General features: G+C 44.8%; 1 protein-coding gene across 1 annotated transcript in view; it reads right to left on the bottom strand.

Annotated features, from left to right (window-relative positions):
• Positions 1-22075, bottom strand: part of ABCD3 (ATP binding cassette subfamily D member 3) — a 58673-nt gene that overhangs the window by 12767 nt on the left and 23831 nt on the right. The window contains exons 6-13 of the mRNA XM_069737675.1: positions 20838-20935; positions 20163-20286; positions 18389-18445; positions 18169-18311; positions 17558-17627; positions 8255-8324; positions 7164-7261; positions 6991-7082 (exon numbers count right to left, since the gene is read on the bottom strand). Coding sequence (XP_069593776.1) covers positions 6991-7082; positions 7164-7261; positions 8255-8324; positions 17558-17627; positions 18169-18311; positions 18389-18445; positions 20163-20286; positions 20838-20935 — 752 coding nt within the window. The remainder of the gene's footprint in view (positions 1-6990; positions 7083-7163; positions 7262-8254; positions 8325-17557; positions 17628-18168; positions 18312-18388; positions 18446-20162; positions 20287-20837; positions 20936-22075) is intronic.

Below are 22075 nucleotides of genomic sequence, written 5' to 3'. Positions count from 1 at the left end.
TGTTTCTCCATCGTCTCATTGGGGGACACAGGACTGTGGGATGTCCCAAAGCAGTCCCAGGGTGGGAAGAAGACTCACTGGAAAAAAAACCCCTAGGCACTTAATGCCTATAGGTGTGATACCGCAGCCTGAAGAATTTTCCTTCCCAGACTTGCATCAGCAGAGGCCTGAGTGTGGATATTATAATGTTTAGAGAAAGTGTGCAGGCTGGACCAAGTGGCCGCTTTGCAAACCTGCTCTGCTGAAGCTTGGTGCCGAAGCGCCCAGGGAAGCCCCTACCGCCCGAGTAGAGTGTGCCCTGATACCAGCCGGGATGGCTGCACCCTTGATACGGTAGGCCTCCTGAATAGTGGTTCTTATCCATCTGGCTAAGGTCGATCTAGAGGCTGCGAGTCCCTTTTTATGACCCGCAGGAAGAACGAACAGAACATCCGCCTTTCGAAAAGAAGCGGTCCGGGAAACGTATCTTCTCAGAGCTCTCACCAAATCTAGAGTATGGAGAGCTTTTTCCACCCGGTGTGTAGGCGCAGGACAAAAAGAAGGCAAGACAATGTCCTCATTAATGTGGAATGAGGAGACTACTTTTGGCAGAAAGGAAGGTGCTGGTCTCAGCACCACCTTATCCTGATGAAATTGTAGAAACGGCGCCTGACAGGACAAGGCCGCTAATTCCGATACCCGCCTAATGGATGTTGTAGCTACCAGAAACAAAACCTTCCAAGAAAGGTACCTTAAAGGAACATCTTGGAGGGGTTCAAATGGAGGTTCCTGAAGAGCACTCAAGACCAAATTAAGGTCCCAAGCTTCTATCGGAGCTTTGTACGGAGGGACTATATGAGAGACTCCCTGCAAAAAAGTTTTTACTTGCAGATTGGTAGCGATCCTGCACTGGAAAAGAACCGATAAGGCGGATATTTGCCTCCTAAGGGTACTTGGAGCGAGACCTGAGTCTAGACCAGATTGGAGAAAAGCTAGGACATTAGGAATGGAAAACCGAAGAGGAGGAAGACCCTTCTTCCTGCACCATGAGAGAAAGACTTTCCAGGTGTGGTGGTAAATGCGTGCTGAAGCTGTCTTTCGAGCATTAACCATAGTTGAGGCTACTTTCTGAGAAAAACCGGCCTGGGTCAGAATCCAAGATTCAACGGCCAAGCCGTCAAACGCAGGGCCTCTAAGTTCTGGTGGAATATCGGCCCCTGCGACAAAAGATCTGGCTGCATTGGTAGCTGCCAAGGAACCCCGACGATCAGCTGAACTAGATCTGCGTACCATGACCTCCGAGGCCAATCTGGGGCGACTAGAATTGCCGGAACTCCCTCTAACTTGATGTTCCTGACGACCTTTGGAAGCAGCGCCAGAGGGGGAAACAGATATGGAAGACGAAATTGGTTCCAAGATAGGACTAGTGCGTCTACGGCAATTGCTCCTGGATCTCGAAACCGTGCAACGAACCTGGGTACTTTGGTATTCGACCCGGTGGCCATTAGATCCACGTCCGGGATTCCCCAGCGTAGACATATCTGCCGAAAAACATCGGGGTGAAGAGACCATTCCCCGGGCGCAAGACCCTGTCGGCTCAGAAAGTCCGCTGCCCAGTTCTCCTTGCCCGGGATGTAAACTGCCGAGATCACAGAGTGATTGTTCTCGGCCCAGCGGAGGACTTGTCCTACCTCGCGCATGGCTGATCTGCTGCGAGTGCCCCCCTGATTATTTACGTAGGCCACGGCCGTGGCATTGTCCGATTGGATCCGCACCGGGCGACCCGCCAGAAGATGGTGAAAGTGCTGCAAGGCCAGCCAAATTGTCCTTATCTCCAACAGATTGATTGGAAGGGTTGATTCCCTTGGGGACCAACGACCCTGAGCCGTGTGCTGGAGAAACACTGCTCCCCAACCGAGAAGGCTGATGTCCGTAGTGACTACCAGCCAATGAACTGGAGGAAAGGCTTTCCCCTGAAGTAGGGATGAACTCCTCATCCACCATATCAGGGATTGCCTGACCCCAGGAGACAGACGACACCTGAGGTTGAGAGACAAAGGACTCCTGTCCCAGGCTGACAGAAGTGCCTGTTGGAGTGGACGAAGATGGAATTGGGCGAATGGAACCGCTTCTATAGCTGCTACCATCCTGCCCAAGACCTTCATGCAGAACCGGATTGAATGGAAACTCGGCTGCCGAAGAATTTTTACCTCCTGCCGAAGACAAAGCACCTTGTCCTGGGGTAAAATAGTTAGCCCCCGAGAGGTGTCGAAGATCATCCCTAAAAAAGAGATCTTCCGAGATGGTACTAGAGATGACTTCTTTAAATTGACCAGCCACCCTAGACTAGCTAGGGTGTCCAAAGAGATGTTGACGTTGTCCCTGCATGCCTGAAAAGTTGGTCCTTTGACCAAGAGATCGTCTAAGTAAGGCAGAATGACTATGCCTCGAGAGTGCAGGATTGACACCACTGTTGCCATCACCTTCGTGAACACCCTGGGAGCAGTGGCAAGCCCGAAAGGTAATGCAGTGAATTGGAAGTGTCGCTCGCCTATGGAAAACCGTAGAAATTTTTGATGAGGAGGAAATATAGGAACGTGCAGATAGGCGTCTTGAATATCTATGGAAGCCAGGAATTCTCCCCTTTCCATAGCCGCAATGACCGAGCGGAGAGATTCCATACGGAAGCGACGAGTGCTGATGAATTTGTTTAGACACTTTAGGTCCAGAATGGGTCTCACGGTCCCATTCTTTTTGGGAACCGTAAACAGATTTGAATAAAACCCTTTGAACCTTTCTTCCTTTGGAACAGGGACAATGACCCCGTTGGACTGAAGAGACTCGACTGCTCTGAATAAAGCTCTTAGACGGGTTTTTGAACTGGGAAGACTGGATGGAAAAAACCGGCCTGGAGGGAGATAGGAAAACTCTATTTTGTACCCTGAAACCACCAGGTCTCTTACCCATCTGTCTTGAACAACTGACAGCCAGGACTGATGGAACAGTAGTAGGCGACCGCCTACCCTGTTGAAAGCGACGAGAGGCTGCCTCCAGTCATTTAGCCGAAGATCGAGGATATCTAGATCCCCTAGATCTTGATGGTTGATACCGCATTCTTGCCAATGGATTGGCCCCATAGGAGACCTGGTGCTCCCTGTCTTGGACAGGCCGACTTGGGGGACCTGCGCTTGGTGCCGCAGACCACCGGGAGTTACGAAAGGATTTAAATCTTGCTTGAAATTGGCGACGAAAAGGTTGCTTAACCTTTTGTTGAGGAAGGAAATTACTTTTACCTCCCGTGGTATCAGATATAAGCTGATCCAGTTTTTCGCCAAAAAGACGGACACCTTGATAAGGGAGGGATGTAAGGGACTTTTTTGAAGTAGAGTCCGCCCGCCAATTTCTTAGCCATAGGGCCCTTCTGATAGCAATAGCATTTGTCGCAGCCAATGCTGAACAATTTGCCACATCCAAGGATGCATTAATCAGATAATTTCCTGCTAAAGATATCTGATTTGACATCTCTATCACCTCTACAGGAAACCCCTTATCCTGAAGAGCCTTAGTTACAGACTCTGACCAAGCTATCATAGCTTTGGCAACCCATGTGGCCGCAAAAGACGGCGCGAGGGCTGACCCTGAAGCCTCAAACAGAGACCGAGCTAGACTCTCTAGGAGCCAATCAGTCGGATCCTTAATAGACGACCCATTAGGAAGAGACAGCAACGTACTAGAGGCCAAACGGGACACGGGAGGATCCACTGAAGGGGATTCTGCCCACTTTTTACAAAGCTCTGGAGCGAAAGGATACCTTGCACCTAGGGCCTTATGGCCTAAGAAACGCTTATCTGGTCGCTCCATGTGACGTTGGACTAGTTCCTCAAACTCAGGATGAGTAGAAAACACCCTATGAGGTTGCTTGAATTTCTTAAAGGACACCTTATAACCAGAAGGTAAGGTGGCCACATCCTCTACTCCCAAAGTCTGGTTAACGGCCTCAATGAGACTGTCAACAGATTCCTGATAACCAGGAGCTTCTAAATCAAAAGACCCCTCTGAGTCATAGTCCGAACCGCGTTCACTCAATTCCGCAAGAGAGGGAGATCGAGAGACGGGATTCAAAGATGCTGATGCACCTGACGGACCGGGAGACGCTGTGTGGGATCGTTTCCCCTGTGTCTGCCTAGAGGGAGTACGGCCCCTGCAGGCCGGAGGATCCTGAAAATCGGAGGATCTTTCCAAAACAGGCGGATGAATGTCCCTGACAGGGGCTTGAAGGGACTCAACCGCCTTTGTTAGAGACGCCATAGACTGCATTAATGATATGACCCACTCAGGGGGAGACACTGCCGACCCAGGTACAGGCACACCCGGCAGGATAGCCGGCGGGGTAACAGGCAGGGTAGCAGACGGGGGCTCCTGCACGCGCTCGGAATCACAAGCCTCACAGAGATGGTTACTTTGCGCATGCGGAAAAGCAGACCGACAGGTAATGCATGAGGAATACAGAACTGAGTGAGTCTTAGGGTTTCTAGACATGATGACTAAAGCCGCTATGCTCCGTATCTCCTTATGAGCTACTAGGTCTAGAACAAACACTGTTGTCAGGCTGAGGGAAGTAGCACTCACCCCAGTCCTGTGTCCCCGTATGCTCTCAAACACTGAACCATGTATCCTGTGCAAATCACACATATATACTAAATTACAGGGCGGATGCCTGAAAAAGTGGGAGGAGTTACCGCGCATGGACCCGGTTTAGGCCGAAGCAGGGAACTAGATTTCACGCCTTCCCCTGCTCTCCCGGGAAAGCTGGGTGCACGAAACCGGAAGTAAACTTCCCCCAGACTACAAGACCCATAATGCCACAGGCCGTACAGAAAACCGGAAGCCGCCGAAAAAGGGGCGGGACTTCCGCTGATGCTCAGACTACAAGATCCATAATGCCTCAGGCTGCCTAAAGAACAGGAAACCGACGAAAAAAGGGGCGGGACTTCCACCCATGCCCCTGCTGAAGTTTGCTTGTGGGGAATAACGCTGGAAACCAGCACAGCGCCGGATAATAGTCGCCACCTGTGCAGTACCAGCAGAACGCGCGATGAAGCAGGAGCCCCCTGTGCAGCCCTCTGACAGCGGATGAGGTTAGACCAAAAAAAATCCACATATAAATATATATACATATATAAAAAAGACGGTGCAGGCACCCTAACTCCTTACACCCTTCAGAAGGCGAGGAGAGGGACCGTCTGCCTCCTTTAAGCACCGTAGTCGTGCATTGGTGATGAAGTGGAGGCTGCACGGACAAAGTATGAATGCCTGTACAACCTAGGGTTCCGTTACCTCAGGGTGGTCAGGTTCTTAGTCCGGCAAAAAAATCCCACGTCGCGGGAGAGGATACGTGGAGGCGACACTCCACGTGCTCGCCCGTTGTTGGTTTGGGGAGATCGGACCCCTTCAAAAGGGTCCGTCGCCCCTGTCTTATCTACAGAGAAAGAGAAAAAAAGCATCTGGGAAAACCCAGAGATGTGCCTCCTACGGACACTAAGCATAAACTGGAGCTGTCAGGGCCAGTGGCAAGGTGTATACTATGGAGGAGGAGCTAACTTTTTTTTTTTACGTACTTAGTGTCAGCCTCCTGGCGGCAGTAGCATACACCCACAGTCCTGTGTCCCCCAATGAGACGATGGAGAAAAAGTAATCTTGCAATTTTCACAGTGGTCACTGGGGATTTTTAGACTCAGACTTTTCTTGTCCTTTCAGAAAGGGTTCTTTTTTTTTTTTTTTTTTTCAGCAGACTCCTTATCAGAGGCAGGATTACACTGACCCATTATTATTATTAACACCTCTATACACAGCTGATAACACCAAATCCACCAATCACAATACGAAATGTCACAGCTGACCCCGATCCCTTCACAATGACATTTGCACACTATTTTTAGATGCTTCAATACAAAAGATACGGTCATGGTTTGTTCACTGCAGTTAATGTACACATGTTGTTTCCTGAAACAACAGGAAGTCAAGGTCTAAAAAAGCCTCAGTGTCCAGTGAAAATGTTTTTATTATTCTTATTTGAATATGTATGTGATTATTTGACTTTTTCTTTTTTTTTTTAAAAAAACTGAGCACAGGCGCCGGCTGATAAGATTACATCTCCCATCAGAGGCTCCTGCTATCGTTGTCATCAGTGACAGCAGACGTAGCCCGATGGGAGCAGTAGTCTCATCAGCCCACGCATGCTGACCTGCGGGTACAGGCTGACATCTGACAGCATAACCCTGTAGCGCTCTGCCCGACGGTCCTACCGGCGGTAGCGTTGCCGCCAATAAGAACAACGGCGCGGTGTTTCCCACACTGTCACACAGATGACAGCGTGGGAAGCACCATAGAAAGTACGTAAAAACACAAACAAAAAGAGTTCACGGCCTGCAGCCTCACAACGCCGGGACACCCCCTGCTCCTGGCCCAGGGCCTGCAGCATTGCCCCACTCCTGTTCCGCCAGCATTTTGACCCAGTGACCCCGCTTTCTGTGACCCCGCTCCACCGCCTCCCATGGTAAGCTACCTTCGGATTATAAGACACACCCCAATTTTCTTTCCATATTTGGGGGGAAAAGTGCATCTTATAATTAGAAAGAAAATGAATACAAGTTTTGAATCGCAATCATACTGACCTGGAGAGTCGGGTTATCAGGTCGTTATACCAAACAATGAACACCGGAAACCAAACTACCTCATACCACCTCCTTCATCTCGGCTTAAGCCCAAGCATGATTTTATAGGATTTTTGGAGTAAGCTACTCCACAAATAAATCCTAATTACAGTCAGGACCGGCGTTTGGTTGGAGGAGGTTCAAATTGGTCAACTGCCCAGGGTCCCCACTCTATTAGGGGCGCCCAGCATTTTTATTGGGGTTAAGACTGCTTAAAGACCATTGGTGTCACCTACAAGAGTAGTGTTCCAGGAGTTCTGTGAGCTGCAGCTTTTACCATAGCAGTACACCTTCTTACCCTGCCAGCCGGGTCATTTCACGCCCTGCTAGGACAATCCTTCCAAGTGCTTGAGACATCCTCAGTAACATCCTCCCGCTCTGGTAGTAATCCTTCAGAGAAAGACGAGTGATCGATCAGAGGAATAATCACACAGATGGAAAAGTCTCTGTATACTAAGACATTCATCTCACCTCCAGGAGCTCGGCGTGGCTGCTAGTCAGATGTCGCGGATGATTTATTGCAAGGAAAGGACGGCTGACAACCAGATAACCGACAACTGTCGCAAGATCTGCAATACGTAAATATGTACAATAATCGTTAGTGCATAGATGGAAATCAGTAAATGGGAGGCGGTTGGGACACTTATTTTCATTAATTTTAGTGCTAAAAGAAAAAGCAGTTACTGTGCTGCGGAGAAATCTGCTGCACTCCAGCTGTTGCGAGACTACTACTCCCAGCATTTCCTGACATGGCACAGGGAGTCAGACAGTTGTCAGGGCATGTAGGAAGTTCTAGAAGGCCACAGATCCTGGCTATAATGTGAGCACAAGGAGTGTACATTGACTATTAAAGGGAGTCTGTCACCCCAAAGTGACTGCTCTAAGCACGCACAGGCGCCCGATGCACCACAATGCAACATTGGCACAGCCAAATAGTTCCCACCTACTTGTTTTCCCATTTCTTTATGCCATCTCTACCTTGATTGACAGCACAGACTTTCCAGGAACCAAAGGAGGGCAGAGATAGATAGAAAACAAGTAGGTGGCCACAACAAGGGTGCACAGAGTGCCCGAGCCTGGACCAAGCAGTCATTTCCCTTTATAGCCCCATCAGCTTGCTGTAGTTACAATAAAATCAGTGTTACTTGCCTTCCACCTGCTCCGGAGCTGCCTCTCCGCCGCTGCGCACAATACTTGTTTACAGGCTGCTGACTGCCGTGAAAGTGGCCCCTGCAGCCAATCATAGCATAAGCTGTTGAGCTCAGTGACAGACTGCAGCGGTCAAATGCGCTGTAATCCAGAGATCACCGCTGAAGCCAGCAGGAGAAGAGCCAGTGATGGAGCAGGGAAAGGACTGTACAGACAATTTAATATTTCTATCTACAGAAAGCAGATGGGGTTACAAATGAATGATATGAAAACCCCTTTAAAACATTTACACAAGTGGAAGATTATATAAATCTCAATCCACCGACATGCGAGCATTCATTAAAGGCGGCAGCGAAACTTCTGGGAGTTACCCGTTCAGTACAACACATAACCAAGAGCAGATTAGGACTTACATTTGGCAATAATGTTGTCTACAAAACCCATGGAAAAGCGGAAAACGATAAATTTATGTAAGTGCTCCACCTGTGGAATACAAAGTAACAGTAATCCGATTAGGAAGCATTTCACAATCCGCCAGCCGGCAATAAGCGCACACAAATCTGCACCAAATGAATGGAAGCCTTCCGTTTCCACTGCGCTTATATTATACAAACATTTTCATTTCTCATACTTACACTAACAAGTCGGAAGCTGGATCTATGGATCGTTCTAGCCATTATAGTCAGAAGCTGGATCTATGGATCGTTCTAGCTATTATAGTCAGAAGCTGGATCTATGGATCGTTCTAGCTATTATAGTCAGAAGCTGGATCTATGGATCGTTCTAGCCATTATAGTCAGAAGCTGGATCTATGGATCGTTCTAGCTATTATAGTCAGAAGCTGGATCTATGGATCGTTCTACCCATTATAGTCAGAAGCTGGATCTATGGATCATTATAGCCATTATAGTCAGAAGCTGGATCTATGGATCGTTCTACCCATTATAGTCAGAAGCTGGATCTATGGATCATTATAGCCATTATAGTCAGAAGCTGGATCTATGGATCGTTCTAGCCATTATAGTCAGAAGCTGGATCTATGGATCGTTCTAGCTATTATAGTCAGAAGCTGGATCTATGGATCGTTCTAGCTATTATAGTCAGAAGCTGGATCTATGGATCGTTCTAGCCATTATAGTCAGAAGCTGGATCTATGGATCGTTCTAGCTATTATAGTCAGAAGCTGGATCTATGGATCGTTCTACCCATTATAGTCAGAAGCTGGATCTATGGATCATTATAGCCATTATAGTCAGAAGCTGGATCTATGGATCGTTCTACCCATTATAGTCAGAAGCTGGATCTATGGATCATTATAGCCATTATAGTCAGAAGCTGGATCTATGGATCGTTCTACCCATTATAGTCAGAAGCTGGATCTATGGATCATTATAGCCATTATAGTCAGAAGCTGGATCTATGGATCGTTCTACCCATTATAGTCAGAAGCTGGATCTATGGATCATTATAGCCATTATAGTCAGAAGCTGGATCTATGGATCATTATAGCCATTATAGTCAGAAGCTGGATCTATGGATCGTTATAGCCATTATAGTCAGAAGCTGGATCTATGGATCATTATAGCCATTATCAGAAGCTGCATCTATGGATCGTTCTACCCATTATAGTCAGAAGCTGGATCTATGGATCATTATAGCCATTATAGTCAGAAGCTGGATCTATGGATCGTTCTACCCATTATAGTCAGAAGCTGGATCTATGGATCATTATAGCCATTATAGTCAGAAGCTGGATCTATGGATCGTTCTACCCATTATAGTCAGAAGCTGGATCTATGGATCATTATAGCCATTATAGTCAGAAGCTGGATCTATGGATCGTTATAGCCATTATAGTCAGAAGCTGGATCTATGGATCATTATAGCCATTATAGTCAGAAGCTGGATCTATGGATCGTTCTACCCATTATAGTCAGAAGCTGGATCTATGGATCATTATAGCCATTGTAGTCAGAAGCTGGATCTATGGATCGTTCTACCCATTATAGTCAGAAGCTGGATCTATGGATCATTATAGCCATTATAGTCAGAAGCTGGATCTATGGATCGTTATAGCCATTATAGTCAGAAGCTGGATCTATGGATCGTTATAGCCATTATAGTCAGAAGCTGGATCTATGGATCGTTATAGCCATTATAGTCAGAAGCTGGATCTATGGATCGTTCTACCCATTATAGACAGAAGCTGGATCTATGGATCATTATAGCCATTATAGTCAGAAGCTGGATCTATGAATCATTATAGCCATTATAGTCAGAAGCTGCATCCATGGATCGTTATAGCTATTATAGTCAGAAGCTGGATCTATGGATCATTATAGCCATTATAGTCAGAAGCTGGATCTATGGATCGTTCTAGCCATTATAGTCAGAAGCTGGATCTATGGATCGTTATAGCCATTATAGTCAGAAGCTGGATCTATGGATCGGTATAGCTATTATAGTCAGAAGCTGGATCTATGGATCATTATAGCCATTATAGTCAGAAGCTGGATCTATGGATCGTTCTAGCTATTATAGTCAGAAGCTGGATCTATGGATCGTTCTAGCTATTATAGTCAGAAGCTGGATCTATGGATCGTTATAGCTATTATAATCAGAAGCTGGATCTATGGATCGTTCTACCCATTATAGTCAGAAGCTGGATCTATGGATCATTATAGCCATTATACTCAGAAGCTGGATCTATGGATCGGTATAGCCATTATACTCAGAAGCTGGATCTATGGATCATTATAGCCATTATACTCAGAAGCTGGATCTATGGATCGTTCTACCCATTATAGTCAGAAGCTGGATCTATGGATCATTATAGCCATTATACTCAGAAGCTGGATCTATGGATCGGTATAGCCATTATACTCAGAAGCTGGATCTATGGATCATTATAGCCATTATACTCAGAAGCTGGATCTATGGATCGTTCTACCCATTATAGTCAGAAGCTGGATCTATGGATCATTATAGCCATTATAGTCAGAAGCTGGATCTATGGATCGTTATAGCCATTATAGTCAGAAGCTGGATCTATGGATCGTTCTAGCCATTATAGTCAGAAGCTGGATCTATGGATCGTTCTAGCCATTATAGTCAGAAGCTGGATCTATGGATCGTTCTAGCCATTATAGTCAGAAGCTGGATCTATGGATCGTTATAGCCATTATAGTCAGAAGCTGGATCTATGGATCGTTCTAGCCATTATAGTCAGAAGCTGGATCTATGGATCGCTATAGCTATTATAGTCAGAAGCTGGATCTATGGATCATTATAGCCATTATAGTCAGAAGCTGGATCTATGGATCGTTATAGCTATTATAGTCAGAAGCTGGATCTATGGATCATTATAGCCATTATAGTCAGAAGCTGGATCTATGGATCATTATAGCCATTATAGTCAGAAGCTGGATCTATGGATCGTTATAGCCATTATAGTCAGAAGCTGGATCTATGGATCGTTATAGCCATTATAGTCAGAAGCTGGATCTATGGATCATTATAGCTATTATAGTCAGAAGCTGGATCTATGGATCGTTATAGCCATTATAGTCAGAAGCTGCATCTATGGATCATTATAGCTATTATAGTCAGAAGCTGGATCTATGGATCATTATAGCCATTATAGTCAGAAGCTGGATCTATGGATCGTTATAGCCATTATAGTCAGAAGCTGGATCTATGGATCGTTATAGCTATTAGGCTGGGATCACACATGCGAGAAACACGTCCGTGTCTCGCATGTGAAATCCAAGCTCTGGCGCCGGCACTCCAGAGCGGAGCGTGCGGCTCCATGTGTTGCTATGCGGCTGCACGCTCCGCTCCGAAGTGCTGGCGCCAGAGCTTGGATTTCACATGCGAGACACGGACGTGTTTCTCGCATGTGTGATCCCAGCCTAATAGTCAAAAGCTGGATCTATGGATCGTTCTACCCATTATAGTCAGAAGCTGGATCTATGGATCATTATAGCCATTATAGTCAGAAGCTGCATCTATGGATCGTTCTACCCATTATAGTCAGAAGCTGGATCTATGGATCGTTATAGCCATTATAGTCAGAAGCTGGATCTATGGATCGTTATAGCCATTATAGTCAGAAGCTGGATCTATGGATCGTTATAGCCATTATAGTCAGAAGCTGGATCTATGGATCGTTATAGCCATTATAGTCAGAAGCTGGATCTATGGATCGTTATAGCCATTATAGTCAGAAGCTGGATCTATGGATCGTTATAGCCATTATAGTCAGAAGCTGGATCTATGGATCGTTATAGCCATTATAGTCAGAAGCTGGATCTATGGATCATTATAGCCATTATAGTCAGAAGCTGGATCTATGGATCGTTATAGCCATTATAGTCAGAAGCTGGATCTATGGATCGTTCTACCCATTATAGTCAGAAGCTGGATCTATGGATCGTTATAGCTATTATAGTCAGAAGCTGGATCTATGGATCATTATAGCCATTATAGTCAGAAGCTGGATCTATGGATCGTTCTAGCCATTATAGTCAGAAGCTGGATCTATGGATCGTTATAGCCATTATAGTCAGAAGCTGGATCTATGGATCGTTCTAGCCATTATAGTCAGAAGCTGGATCTATGGATCATTATAGCCATTATAGTCAGAAGCTGGATCTATGGATCGTTCTAGCCACTATAGTCAGAAGCTGGATCTATGGATCGTTATAGCCATTATAGTCAGAAGCTGGATCTATGGATCGTTATAGCCATTATAGTCAGAAGCTGGATCTATGGATCGTTATAGCCATTATAGTCAGAAGCTGGATCTATGGATCATTATAGCCATTATAGTCAGAAGCTGGATCTATGGATCATTATAGCTATTATAGTCAGAAGCTGGATCTATGGATCGTTCTACCCATTATAGTCAGAAGCTGGATCTATGGATCATTACAGCTATTATAGTCAGAAGCTGGATCTATAGACCGTTATAGCCATTATAGTCAGAAGCTGGATCTATGGATCGTTCTACCCATTATAGTCAGAAGCTGGATCTATGGATCATTACAGCTATTATAGTCAGAAGCTGGATCTATAGACCGTTATAGCCATTATAGTCAGAAGCTGGATCTATGGATCGTTCTACCCATTATAGTCAGAAGCTGGATCTATGGATCGTTATAGCTATTATAGTCAGAAGCTGGATCTATGGATCGTTATAGCTATTATATTCAGAAGCTGGATCTATCGATCGTTATAGCTATTATAGTCAGAAGCTGGATCTATGGATCGTTATAGCTATTATATTCAGAAGCTGGATCTATCGATCGTTATAGCTATTATAGTCAGAAGCTGGATCTATGGATCGTTATAGCTATTAGGCTGGGATCACATATGCGAGAAACACGTCCGTGTCTCGCATGTGAAATCCAAGCTCTGGCGCCGGCACTCCAGAGCGGAGCGTGCGGCTCCATGTGTTGCTATGCGGCTGCACGCTCCGCTCCGAAGTGCTGGCGCCAGAGCTTGGATTTCACATGCGAGACACGGACGTGTTTCTCGCATGTGTGATCCCAGCCTTATAGTCAGAAGCTGGATCTATGGATCGTTATAGCCATTATAGTGAGAAGCTGGATCTATGGATCGTTCTAGCTATTATAGTCAGAAGCTGGATCTATGGATCATTATAGCTATTATAGTCAGAAGCTGCATCTATGGATCGTTCTACCCATTATAGTCAGAAGCTGGATCTATGGATCATTACAGCTATTATAGTCAGAAGCTGGATCTATGGACCGTTATAGCCATTATAGTCAGAAGCTGGATCTATGGATCATTACAGCTATTATAGTCAGAAGCTGGATCTATGGACCGTTATAGCTATTATAGTCAGAAGCTGGATCTATGGATCGTTCTACCCATTATAGTCAGAAGCTGGATCTATTGATCATTATAGCCATTATAGTCAGAAGCTGGATCTATGGATCATTATAGCCATTATCAGAAGCTGCATCTATGGATCGTTCTACCCATTATAGTCAGAAGCTGGATCTATGGATCGTTCTACCCATTATAGTCAGAAGCTGGATCTATGGATCATTACAGCTATTATAGTCAGAAGCTGCATCTATGGATCGTTCTACCCATTATAGTCAGAAGCTGGATCTATGGATCATTATAGCCATTATAGTCAGAAGCTGCATCTATGGATCGTTCTACCCATTATAGTCAGAAGCTGGATCTATGGATCATTATAGCCATTATAGTCAGAAGCTGGATCTATGGATCGTTATAGCCATTATAGTCAGAAGCTGGATCTATGGATCGTTATAGCCATTATAGTCAGAAGCTGGATCTATGGATCGTTCTACCCATTATAGTCAGAAGCTGGATCTATGGATCGTTATAGCTATTATAGTCAGAAGCTGGATCTATGGATCATTATAGCCATTATAGTCAGAAGCTGGATCTATGGATCATTATAGCTATTATAGTCAGAAGCTGGATCTATGGATCATTATAGCTATTATAGTCAGAAGCTGCATCTATGGATCGTTCTACCCATTATAGTCAGAAGCTGGATCTATGGATCATTACAGCTATTATAGCCAGAAGCTGGATCTATGGACCGTTATAGCCATTATAGTCAGAAGCTGGATCTATGGATCGTTCTACCCATTATAGTCAGAAGCTGGATCTATGGATCGTTATAGCTATTATAGTCAGAAGCTGGATCTACGGATCGTTATAGCTATTATAATCAGAAGCTGGATCTATCGATCGTTATAGCTATTATAGTCAGAAGCTGGATCTATGGATCGTTATAGCTATTAGGCTGGGATCACACATGCGAGAAACACGTCCGTGTCTCGCATGTGAAATCCAAGCTCTGGCGCCGGCACTCCAGAGCGGAGCGTGCGGCTCCATGTGTTGCTATGCGGCTGCACGCTCCGCTCCGAAGTGCTGGCGCCAGAGCTTGGATTTCACATGCGAGACACGGACGTGTTTCTCGCATGTGTGATCCCAGCCTTATAGTCAAAAGCTGGATCTATGGATCGTTCTACCCATTATAGTCAGAAGCTGGATCTATGGATCGTTCTACCCATTATAGTCAGAAGCTGGATCTATGGATCATTATAGCCATTATAGTCAGAAGCTGCATCTATGGATCGTTCTACCCATTATAGTCAGAAGCTGGATCTATGGATCGTTCTAGCCATTATAGTCAGAAGCTGGATCTATGGATCGTTATAGCCATTATAATCAGAAGCTGCATCTATGGATCGTTATAGCCATTATAGTCAGAAGCTGGATCTATGGATCGTTATAGCTATTATAGTCAGAAGCTGGATCTATGGATCGTTATAGCTATTATAATCAGAAGCTGGATCTATGGATCGTTATAGCTATTATAGTCAGAAGCTGGATCTATGGATCGCTATAGCTATTATAATCAGAAGCTGGATCTATGGATCGTTATAGCCATTATAATCAGAAGCTGCATCTATGGACCATTATAGCTATTATAGTCAGAAGCTGGATCTATGGACCGTTCTAGCTATTATAGTCAGAAGCTGGATCTATGGATCGTTATAGCTATTATAGTCAGAAGCTGGATCTATGGATCGTTATAGCCATTATAGTCAGAAGCTGGATCTATCGATCGTTATAGCCATTATAATCAGAAGCTGGATCTATGGATCGTTATAGCCATTATAATCAGAATATGGATCTATGGACCGTTCTAGCTATTATAGTCAGAAGCTGGAACAATGGATCGTTATAGCTATTATAGTCAGAAGCTGGAACAATGGATCGTTATAGCCATTATAGTCAGAAGCTGGATCTATGGATCGTTATAGCTATTATAGTCAGAAGCTGCATCTATGGATCGTTATAGCTATTATAGTCAGAAGCTGCATCTATGGATCGTTATAGCTATTATAGTCAGAAGCTGGAACAATGGATCGTTATAGCCATTATAGTCAGAAGCTGGATCCATGGATCGTTATAGCTATTACAGTCAGAAGCTGGATCTATGGATCGTTATAGCTATTACAGTCAGAAGCTGGATCTATGGATCGTTATAGCTATTATAGTCAGAAGCTGGATCTATGGATCGTTATAGCCATTATAGTCAGAAGCTGGATCTATGGATCGTTATAGCTATTATAGTCAGAAGCTGGATCTATGGATCGTTATAGCTATTATAGTCAGAAGCTGCATCTATGGATCGTTATAGCCATTATTGTCAGAAGCTGGATCTATGGATCGTTATAGCCATTATAGTCAGAAGCTGGATCTATGGATCGTTATAGCTATTATAGTCAGAAGCTGGATCTATGGATCGTTATAGCTATTATAGTCAGAAGCTGCATCTATGGATCGTTATAGCTATTATAGTCAGAAGCTGGAACAATGGATCGTTATAGCTATTATAGTCAGAAGCTGGAACAATGGATCGTTATAGCCATTATAGTCAGAAGCTGGATCTATGGATCTTTATAGCTATTATAGTCAGAAGCTGGATCTATGGATCGTTATAGCTATTATAGTCAGAAGCTGCATCTATGGATCGTTATAGCCATTATAGTCAGAAGCTGGATCTATGGATCGTTATAGCCATTATTGTCAGAAGCTGGATCTATGGATCGTTATAGCCATTATTGTCAGAAGCTGGATCTATGGATCGTTATAGCCATTATTGTCAGAAGCTGGATCTATGGATCGTTATAGCTATTATAGTCAGAAGCTGCATCTATGGATCGTTATAGCCATTATTGTCAGAAGCTGGATCTATGGATCGTTATAGCTATTATAGTCAGAAGCTGCATCTATGGATCGTTATAGCCATTATTGTCAGAAGCTGGATCTATGGATCGTTATAGCTATTATAGTCAGAAGCTGGAACAATGGATCGTTATAGCCATTATAGTCAGAAGCTGGATCTATGGATCGTTATAGCTATTACAGTCAGAAGCTGGATCTATGGATCGTTATAGCTATTACAGTCAGAAGCTGGATCTATGGATCGTTATAGCCATTATAGTCAGAAGCTGGAACAATGGATCGTTATAGCCATTATAGTCAGAAGCTGGATCCATGGATCGTTATAGCTATTATAGTCAGAAGCTGGAACAATGGATCGTTATAGCCATTATAGTCAGAAGCTGGAACAATGGTTCGTTATAGCTATTATAGTCAGAAGCTGGAACAATGGATCGTTATAGCCATTATAGTCAGAAGCTGGATCTATGGATCGTTATAGCTATTATAGTCAGAAGCTGGATCTATGGATCGTTATAGCTATTATAGTCAGAAGCTGGAACAATGGATCGTTATAGCCATTATAGTCAGAAGCTGCATCTATGGATCGTTATAGCTATTATAGTCAGAAGCTGCATCTATGGATCGTTATAGCTATTATAGTCAGAAGCTGGATCTATGGATCGTTATAGCTATTATAGTCAGAAGCTGGAACAATGGATCGTTATAGCTATTATAGTCAGAAGCTGGAACAATGGATCGTTATAGCTATTATAGTCAGAAGCTGGAACAATGGATCGTTATAGCCATTATAGTCAGAAGCTGGATCTATGGATCGTTATAGCTATTATTATCATCACTGAACTTCTTCTGAAGTCCGTAATGTGCTATTTTTTCTTTTTACAAAATCAGCAATGAAATTTGCAAATTCTCTCTAAATCTATAACTAAAGTACTATGAACTGGTTTTCTTACCAACTTGTTAAATGCAGAATGAATGGTGAGTTTTTCCCTTTTGTTTCCGTTGTAAAAGGCGATTTCTTCACTAAAAAAAAAAGTAAAATCTAAGGTTTCACTGATGGAAAGTATGTAGTCCTCCAACGCTGCTCACAGTAACATCTGGTGCCGAAAACGACCACCGGTCAGCTATAGGTTTGCTGATCCATTGTTAATTAAAAGGGTTTGTACACTACCTCGACATCCCCTTTAAAATGAAAATACGATATACTCCCCTCCTATACCAGCAACGCCCCGGCATTGGTATACCAAGTGAGCACCGCAGTCAATCAGCGGCCACTGACGGGCGACAGGGGTCACATAGCAGAAAAATTTCACATGAGCCCCAGGCAGTGAAATCACTGGACTGTCGCCGGTACAGGAGGCGACTATATGGCGGTTTTATTTTACAAGGAAGACTACTACAGGTATATGCGCAGAATTGCCGCGGTCTTGTTACATATTTTTCCCCACTCATTAGTATAATAAAAACCATGAGTAAACACCCTAGCTGTCATAATATGAGTACTGGAAGTATTTACAGGGTTAACTATACAAATAGATTTCCTGGCAACAAAAATGACAATTACCTATTGGTAATGAGCCGTGAGTTGACGTATCTGTATTCGCCTTCATATCGCTGCTCAGTAATAGTCATTTTACCAATAGGTCTCCTCAGGCGTGTAAGGAAAAGTCCTGAGACAAGCAGATAAGCCATCATGCTCGCTGGCCCCTGGGGAAAGACCGCAGTAACGTAAGGAAGGGAGCACGTGAGAAGCGGCTGGCTAGGAACCATCGGGGCTTTCTTACCTGGGCTCCGATGGCACTGGTTAGCTTGAAGATGTATAAGACTATATCCAGGAATGGCTGCAACACAGAACAATGTATGTATTAATATTAAAGATGGAACAAAAAATAAAGCAGCAATATAGGTTTAAAGTTTTAAGAAGCAACCGCCGTTTTAATCTTTACTCCACAAATCAATCGTACACCTGAAAATAAGCAATTACATAATATATCAGAGAAATCTGCTTCTTGCTCCTCCTGGACGGATGTTTAACACAAAGCTCAGGGGTAAAATATGTATTCAGTGAACATAGATTTTGCCATTATGGAGATAGAAAATGGTAATTGGTGCTTATAAGATTCTATGGAAAGAGAAGAGGAGGAGCTAGAGACACAGACATTCTGCTGCAAGTTCTCCTGAAATGACCCTTACACTTCCCCATAGAATTTTATGAAGCACCAACCATCATCTCCCATCTCACTAATGGGAAACTCTATGTTCACTGGAGACAGATTTAATGCATGACTTCTTGCGTTGTTTCAGCATTGTAAGGACATGCTGCGTTCTGAAATGACGCGCCGCATGTCCGTTTCCGCTGGTCTGCCGCATGCATCTTTTAATGCATAGTGGAGACGGGATTTCATGAAATCCCCTCCACAATGCTGTAACATCTGGACGCTGCGAGTTTGACGCTGCGTCTCTATGCAGTGTCAAACACGCAGCGTTTCCTGAACGTGGAAACATACCCTTAGCCTCTGGGGAGCATGTATTTTTCCCCTGTATAAGTTTAACCAATCATAAGCAGGAGGCATCATATGGGGGTGGGGGATCCCAGAGAAGGTCAGACCAGGCTTTCTCTATGTGATATGGTAAGACATGTAATAACCGTCAGCTCTGCTCTCCTCCCCCAGTTAGACACATCTCACTGCTTGCACCTACTGCGATTAGGCTACGTTCACATTTGCGTTGTTGGGTGTTGCGTCTGCAATGCAACGCACACAAAAACGCATTGTTTTGTGACGCATGCATCCATTTTTGGCTTGATTTTGGACGCAAAAAAAAAAAGCAACATGCAGCGTCCTCTGCGCTTTGACGCTTGCGCCAAAAATGACGCATGCGTCACAAAACGCAAGACAACGCATGTCCATGCGCCCCCATGTTAAATATAGGGGCGCATGACGCATGCGTTGTCGCGGTTGCGCCCGATGCAACGCAAATGTGAACGTAGCCTTACAAGTGAAGTAGAGGTGGAAAAGAGCAGACCTGTGTGTCATTACAAACACTTCTCTGCATCTTTTACAAACATAAAAACATAGATCCAGAATTGTGTGCGACATGCTGCAGCTCTCATTTCATGGGACTGTCAGTTCTGCTCTTCTCCTAATCCCCCAACACTGCCAGTTCTGTGAAATGAGCGCTGCAGTGTATCACAAACACCACTCTGCATTTATTCCAGATTTCAGAACATTAATGCCAGATACCTGGAGTGGATGCAGAGGTGTTTGTAATCACACACCTTGATCTCTTCCCTTGCCGACAATGAAATCTGTGTGATCTGAGGAGAAGAGCAGAGAAAGCTGGCTGGATTGCTGGCTACAACCAGCATCAGCGCCCTGCATTCCTCCGAGGCTACAGAGGCAAAGTTTTCTCTGGTTTCAACACTGGTGAAAGTCCAGAGCAAAGATTATATCATATGCCGCTCGTCTGCACTGTCATTTATCAGGATCACCCCCCATCCAACCACAACAAGCAGGGAAACCTATAAAGAACATGTTTTTCTGCACATCTAAGACTCACCTTGCTCAGGTTGGAGTACAAGTCCACCACGCTGTTACAGAACTTCTCCACGTCCTGTGTGAGAAGCTGGTCGGCATTTGCTATCCGATTATCCAGGTTGCCCATTTTGTAATAAGTAAAGGATCTAAGGCAAAAAAATATATATTATTCCAATAAATATTCTACTCAGACTGTTCTACTTAAAAGGCTCCTTACAGTGTGTGGTGTCAGGGTACATGGACATATGTGGAATTGTCAGCTTGTGTTGATTGGTTGGGGCAGCACGGTGGCGCAGTGGTTAGCACAGCAGCCTTGCAGCGCTGGAGTCCAGGGTTCAAGCCCCACTAAGGACAACATCTGCAAAGAGTTCCCCGTGTTTGCGTGGGTTTCCTCCGGGCACTCTGGTTTCCTCCCACATTCCAAAGACATACTGATGGGGCTCACAATCTAAATTCCCTAACGGGGACAGCGACGATAATGTGTGCAACCTGTAAAGCGCTGCGGAATATGTTAGCGCTATATAAAAATAAAGATTATTATTATTGGTGTGATATTTGGGCAGACAATTCTATGGATCCGTGTCTCCATCAAGACATACAGGACCCAAACCACAAATGGTAACCTAAGCGCATGTTATTCCATATAGCCCTTTCCACTTCATCGTTCCCCTAATAATAAATTCACCTTGGTACTTACTTCAGATATTCATCATAAAGGTGCTTGGTCAGCCGTTCTCGGAAACACAGCTTCAGCTCATTCAGACCGTACTTTAAGAAGTTATTCACTAATGAGATCTGCAAACAAGCAGCACAGGCATCAATACACTGCAACCCCCGCGGATGGCAACACGGCACGTTTCAGAGTAAATTCACACCTTGCAGATTTGCCGCAGAAATGTCCGTGGCTGATCCGGTCATGTGAATGGCTATTACTGTTATGCGTGTGCCTGATCCACATACAGCCCGACACATTCACACATACAAATGGAATATCAGTCAAAGACATTTTTGTAGCAAATGGGCCACGTGTGAGTAAATCTTTCACATGCTCAATTTTAGTGGCACGGCTGTAGTAGTCACACGGCGCTTTAGGTCACATTGTTCTTCTGCAAGCATTTGTTTTTACATCCGCATTAGATTCTGCCCCTTTTCGCAGACACCGTGTGATTCATAGTCCTTATAATATCATATCCATTCAATCTCATGACAGTCTTCAGACGACATCGTCCAGGCTCAGTATACGGAGACACGTGCAGATACTAGAAGCCAGGAAGATGCTATACAAGGACAGAAGTGAGAGGTTTACAGTTAGTTTAAAGGGAACAAGACAGGGAATATATGCTGCCTGATCCACGGGCAGCATGTGTCCAACCCTGGGTGTGTGATTTCTGCCAGATATATTGTACAAATACATAGTTTAAAAGCCAGACAGACTGAGCTGCACGGGAGCCTAGTCAGACAGGCGGGTCCTCAGCAGCTTCTCCCTGCCTCCTCCTCTAGAGATACAGGTCTCTTCCTGCATGTGTGTACAGGAAGACACCAGCCACGCCAGGACGACACCAGCCACACCAGTCATGCCAGGAAGACACCAGGAAGAAGCCAGCCACACCAGGACGACACCAGGAAGACGCCAGTCACGCAAGGACGACGCCAGTCACGCAAGGACGACGCCAGGAAGACGGCAGGAAGACACATGTCACGCCAGGAAGACACATGTCACGCCAGGAAGACACATGTCACGCCAGGAAGACACATGTCACGCCAGGAAGACACATGTCACGCCAGGAAGACACATGTCACGCCAGGAAGACACATGTCACGCCAGGAAGACGCCAGGAAGACACATGTCACGCCAGGAAGACGCCAGGAAGACACATGTCACGCCAGGAAGACACCAGGAAGATGCCAGTCACGCCAGGAAGACGCCAGGAAGAC

This window comes from Ranitomeya imitator, chromosome 8 (genome assembly GCF_032444005.1).
Source record: "Ranitomeya imitator isolate aRanImi1 chromosome 8, aRanImi1.pri, whole genome shotgun sequence".
Taxonomy (NCBI): domain Eukaryota; kingdom Metazoa; phylum Chordata; class Amphibia; order Anura; family Dendrobatidae; genus Ranitomeya; species Ranitomeya imitator.
The sequence above is the reverse complement of the archived record's forward strand: the minus strand, read 5'-3'. Positions and strand labels throughout refer to the sequence as shown.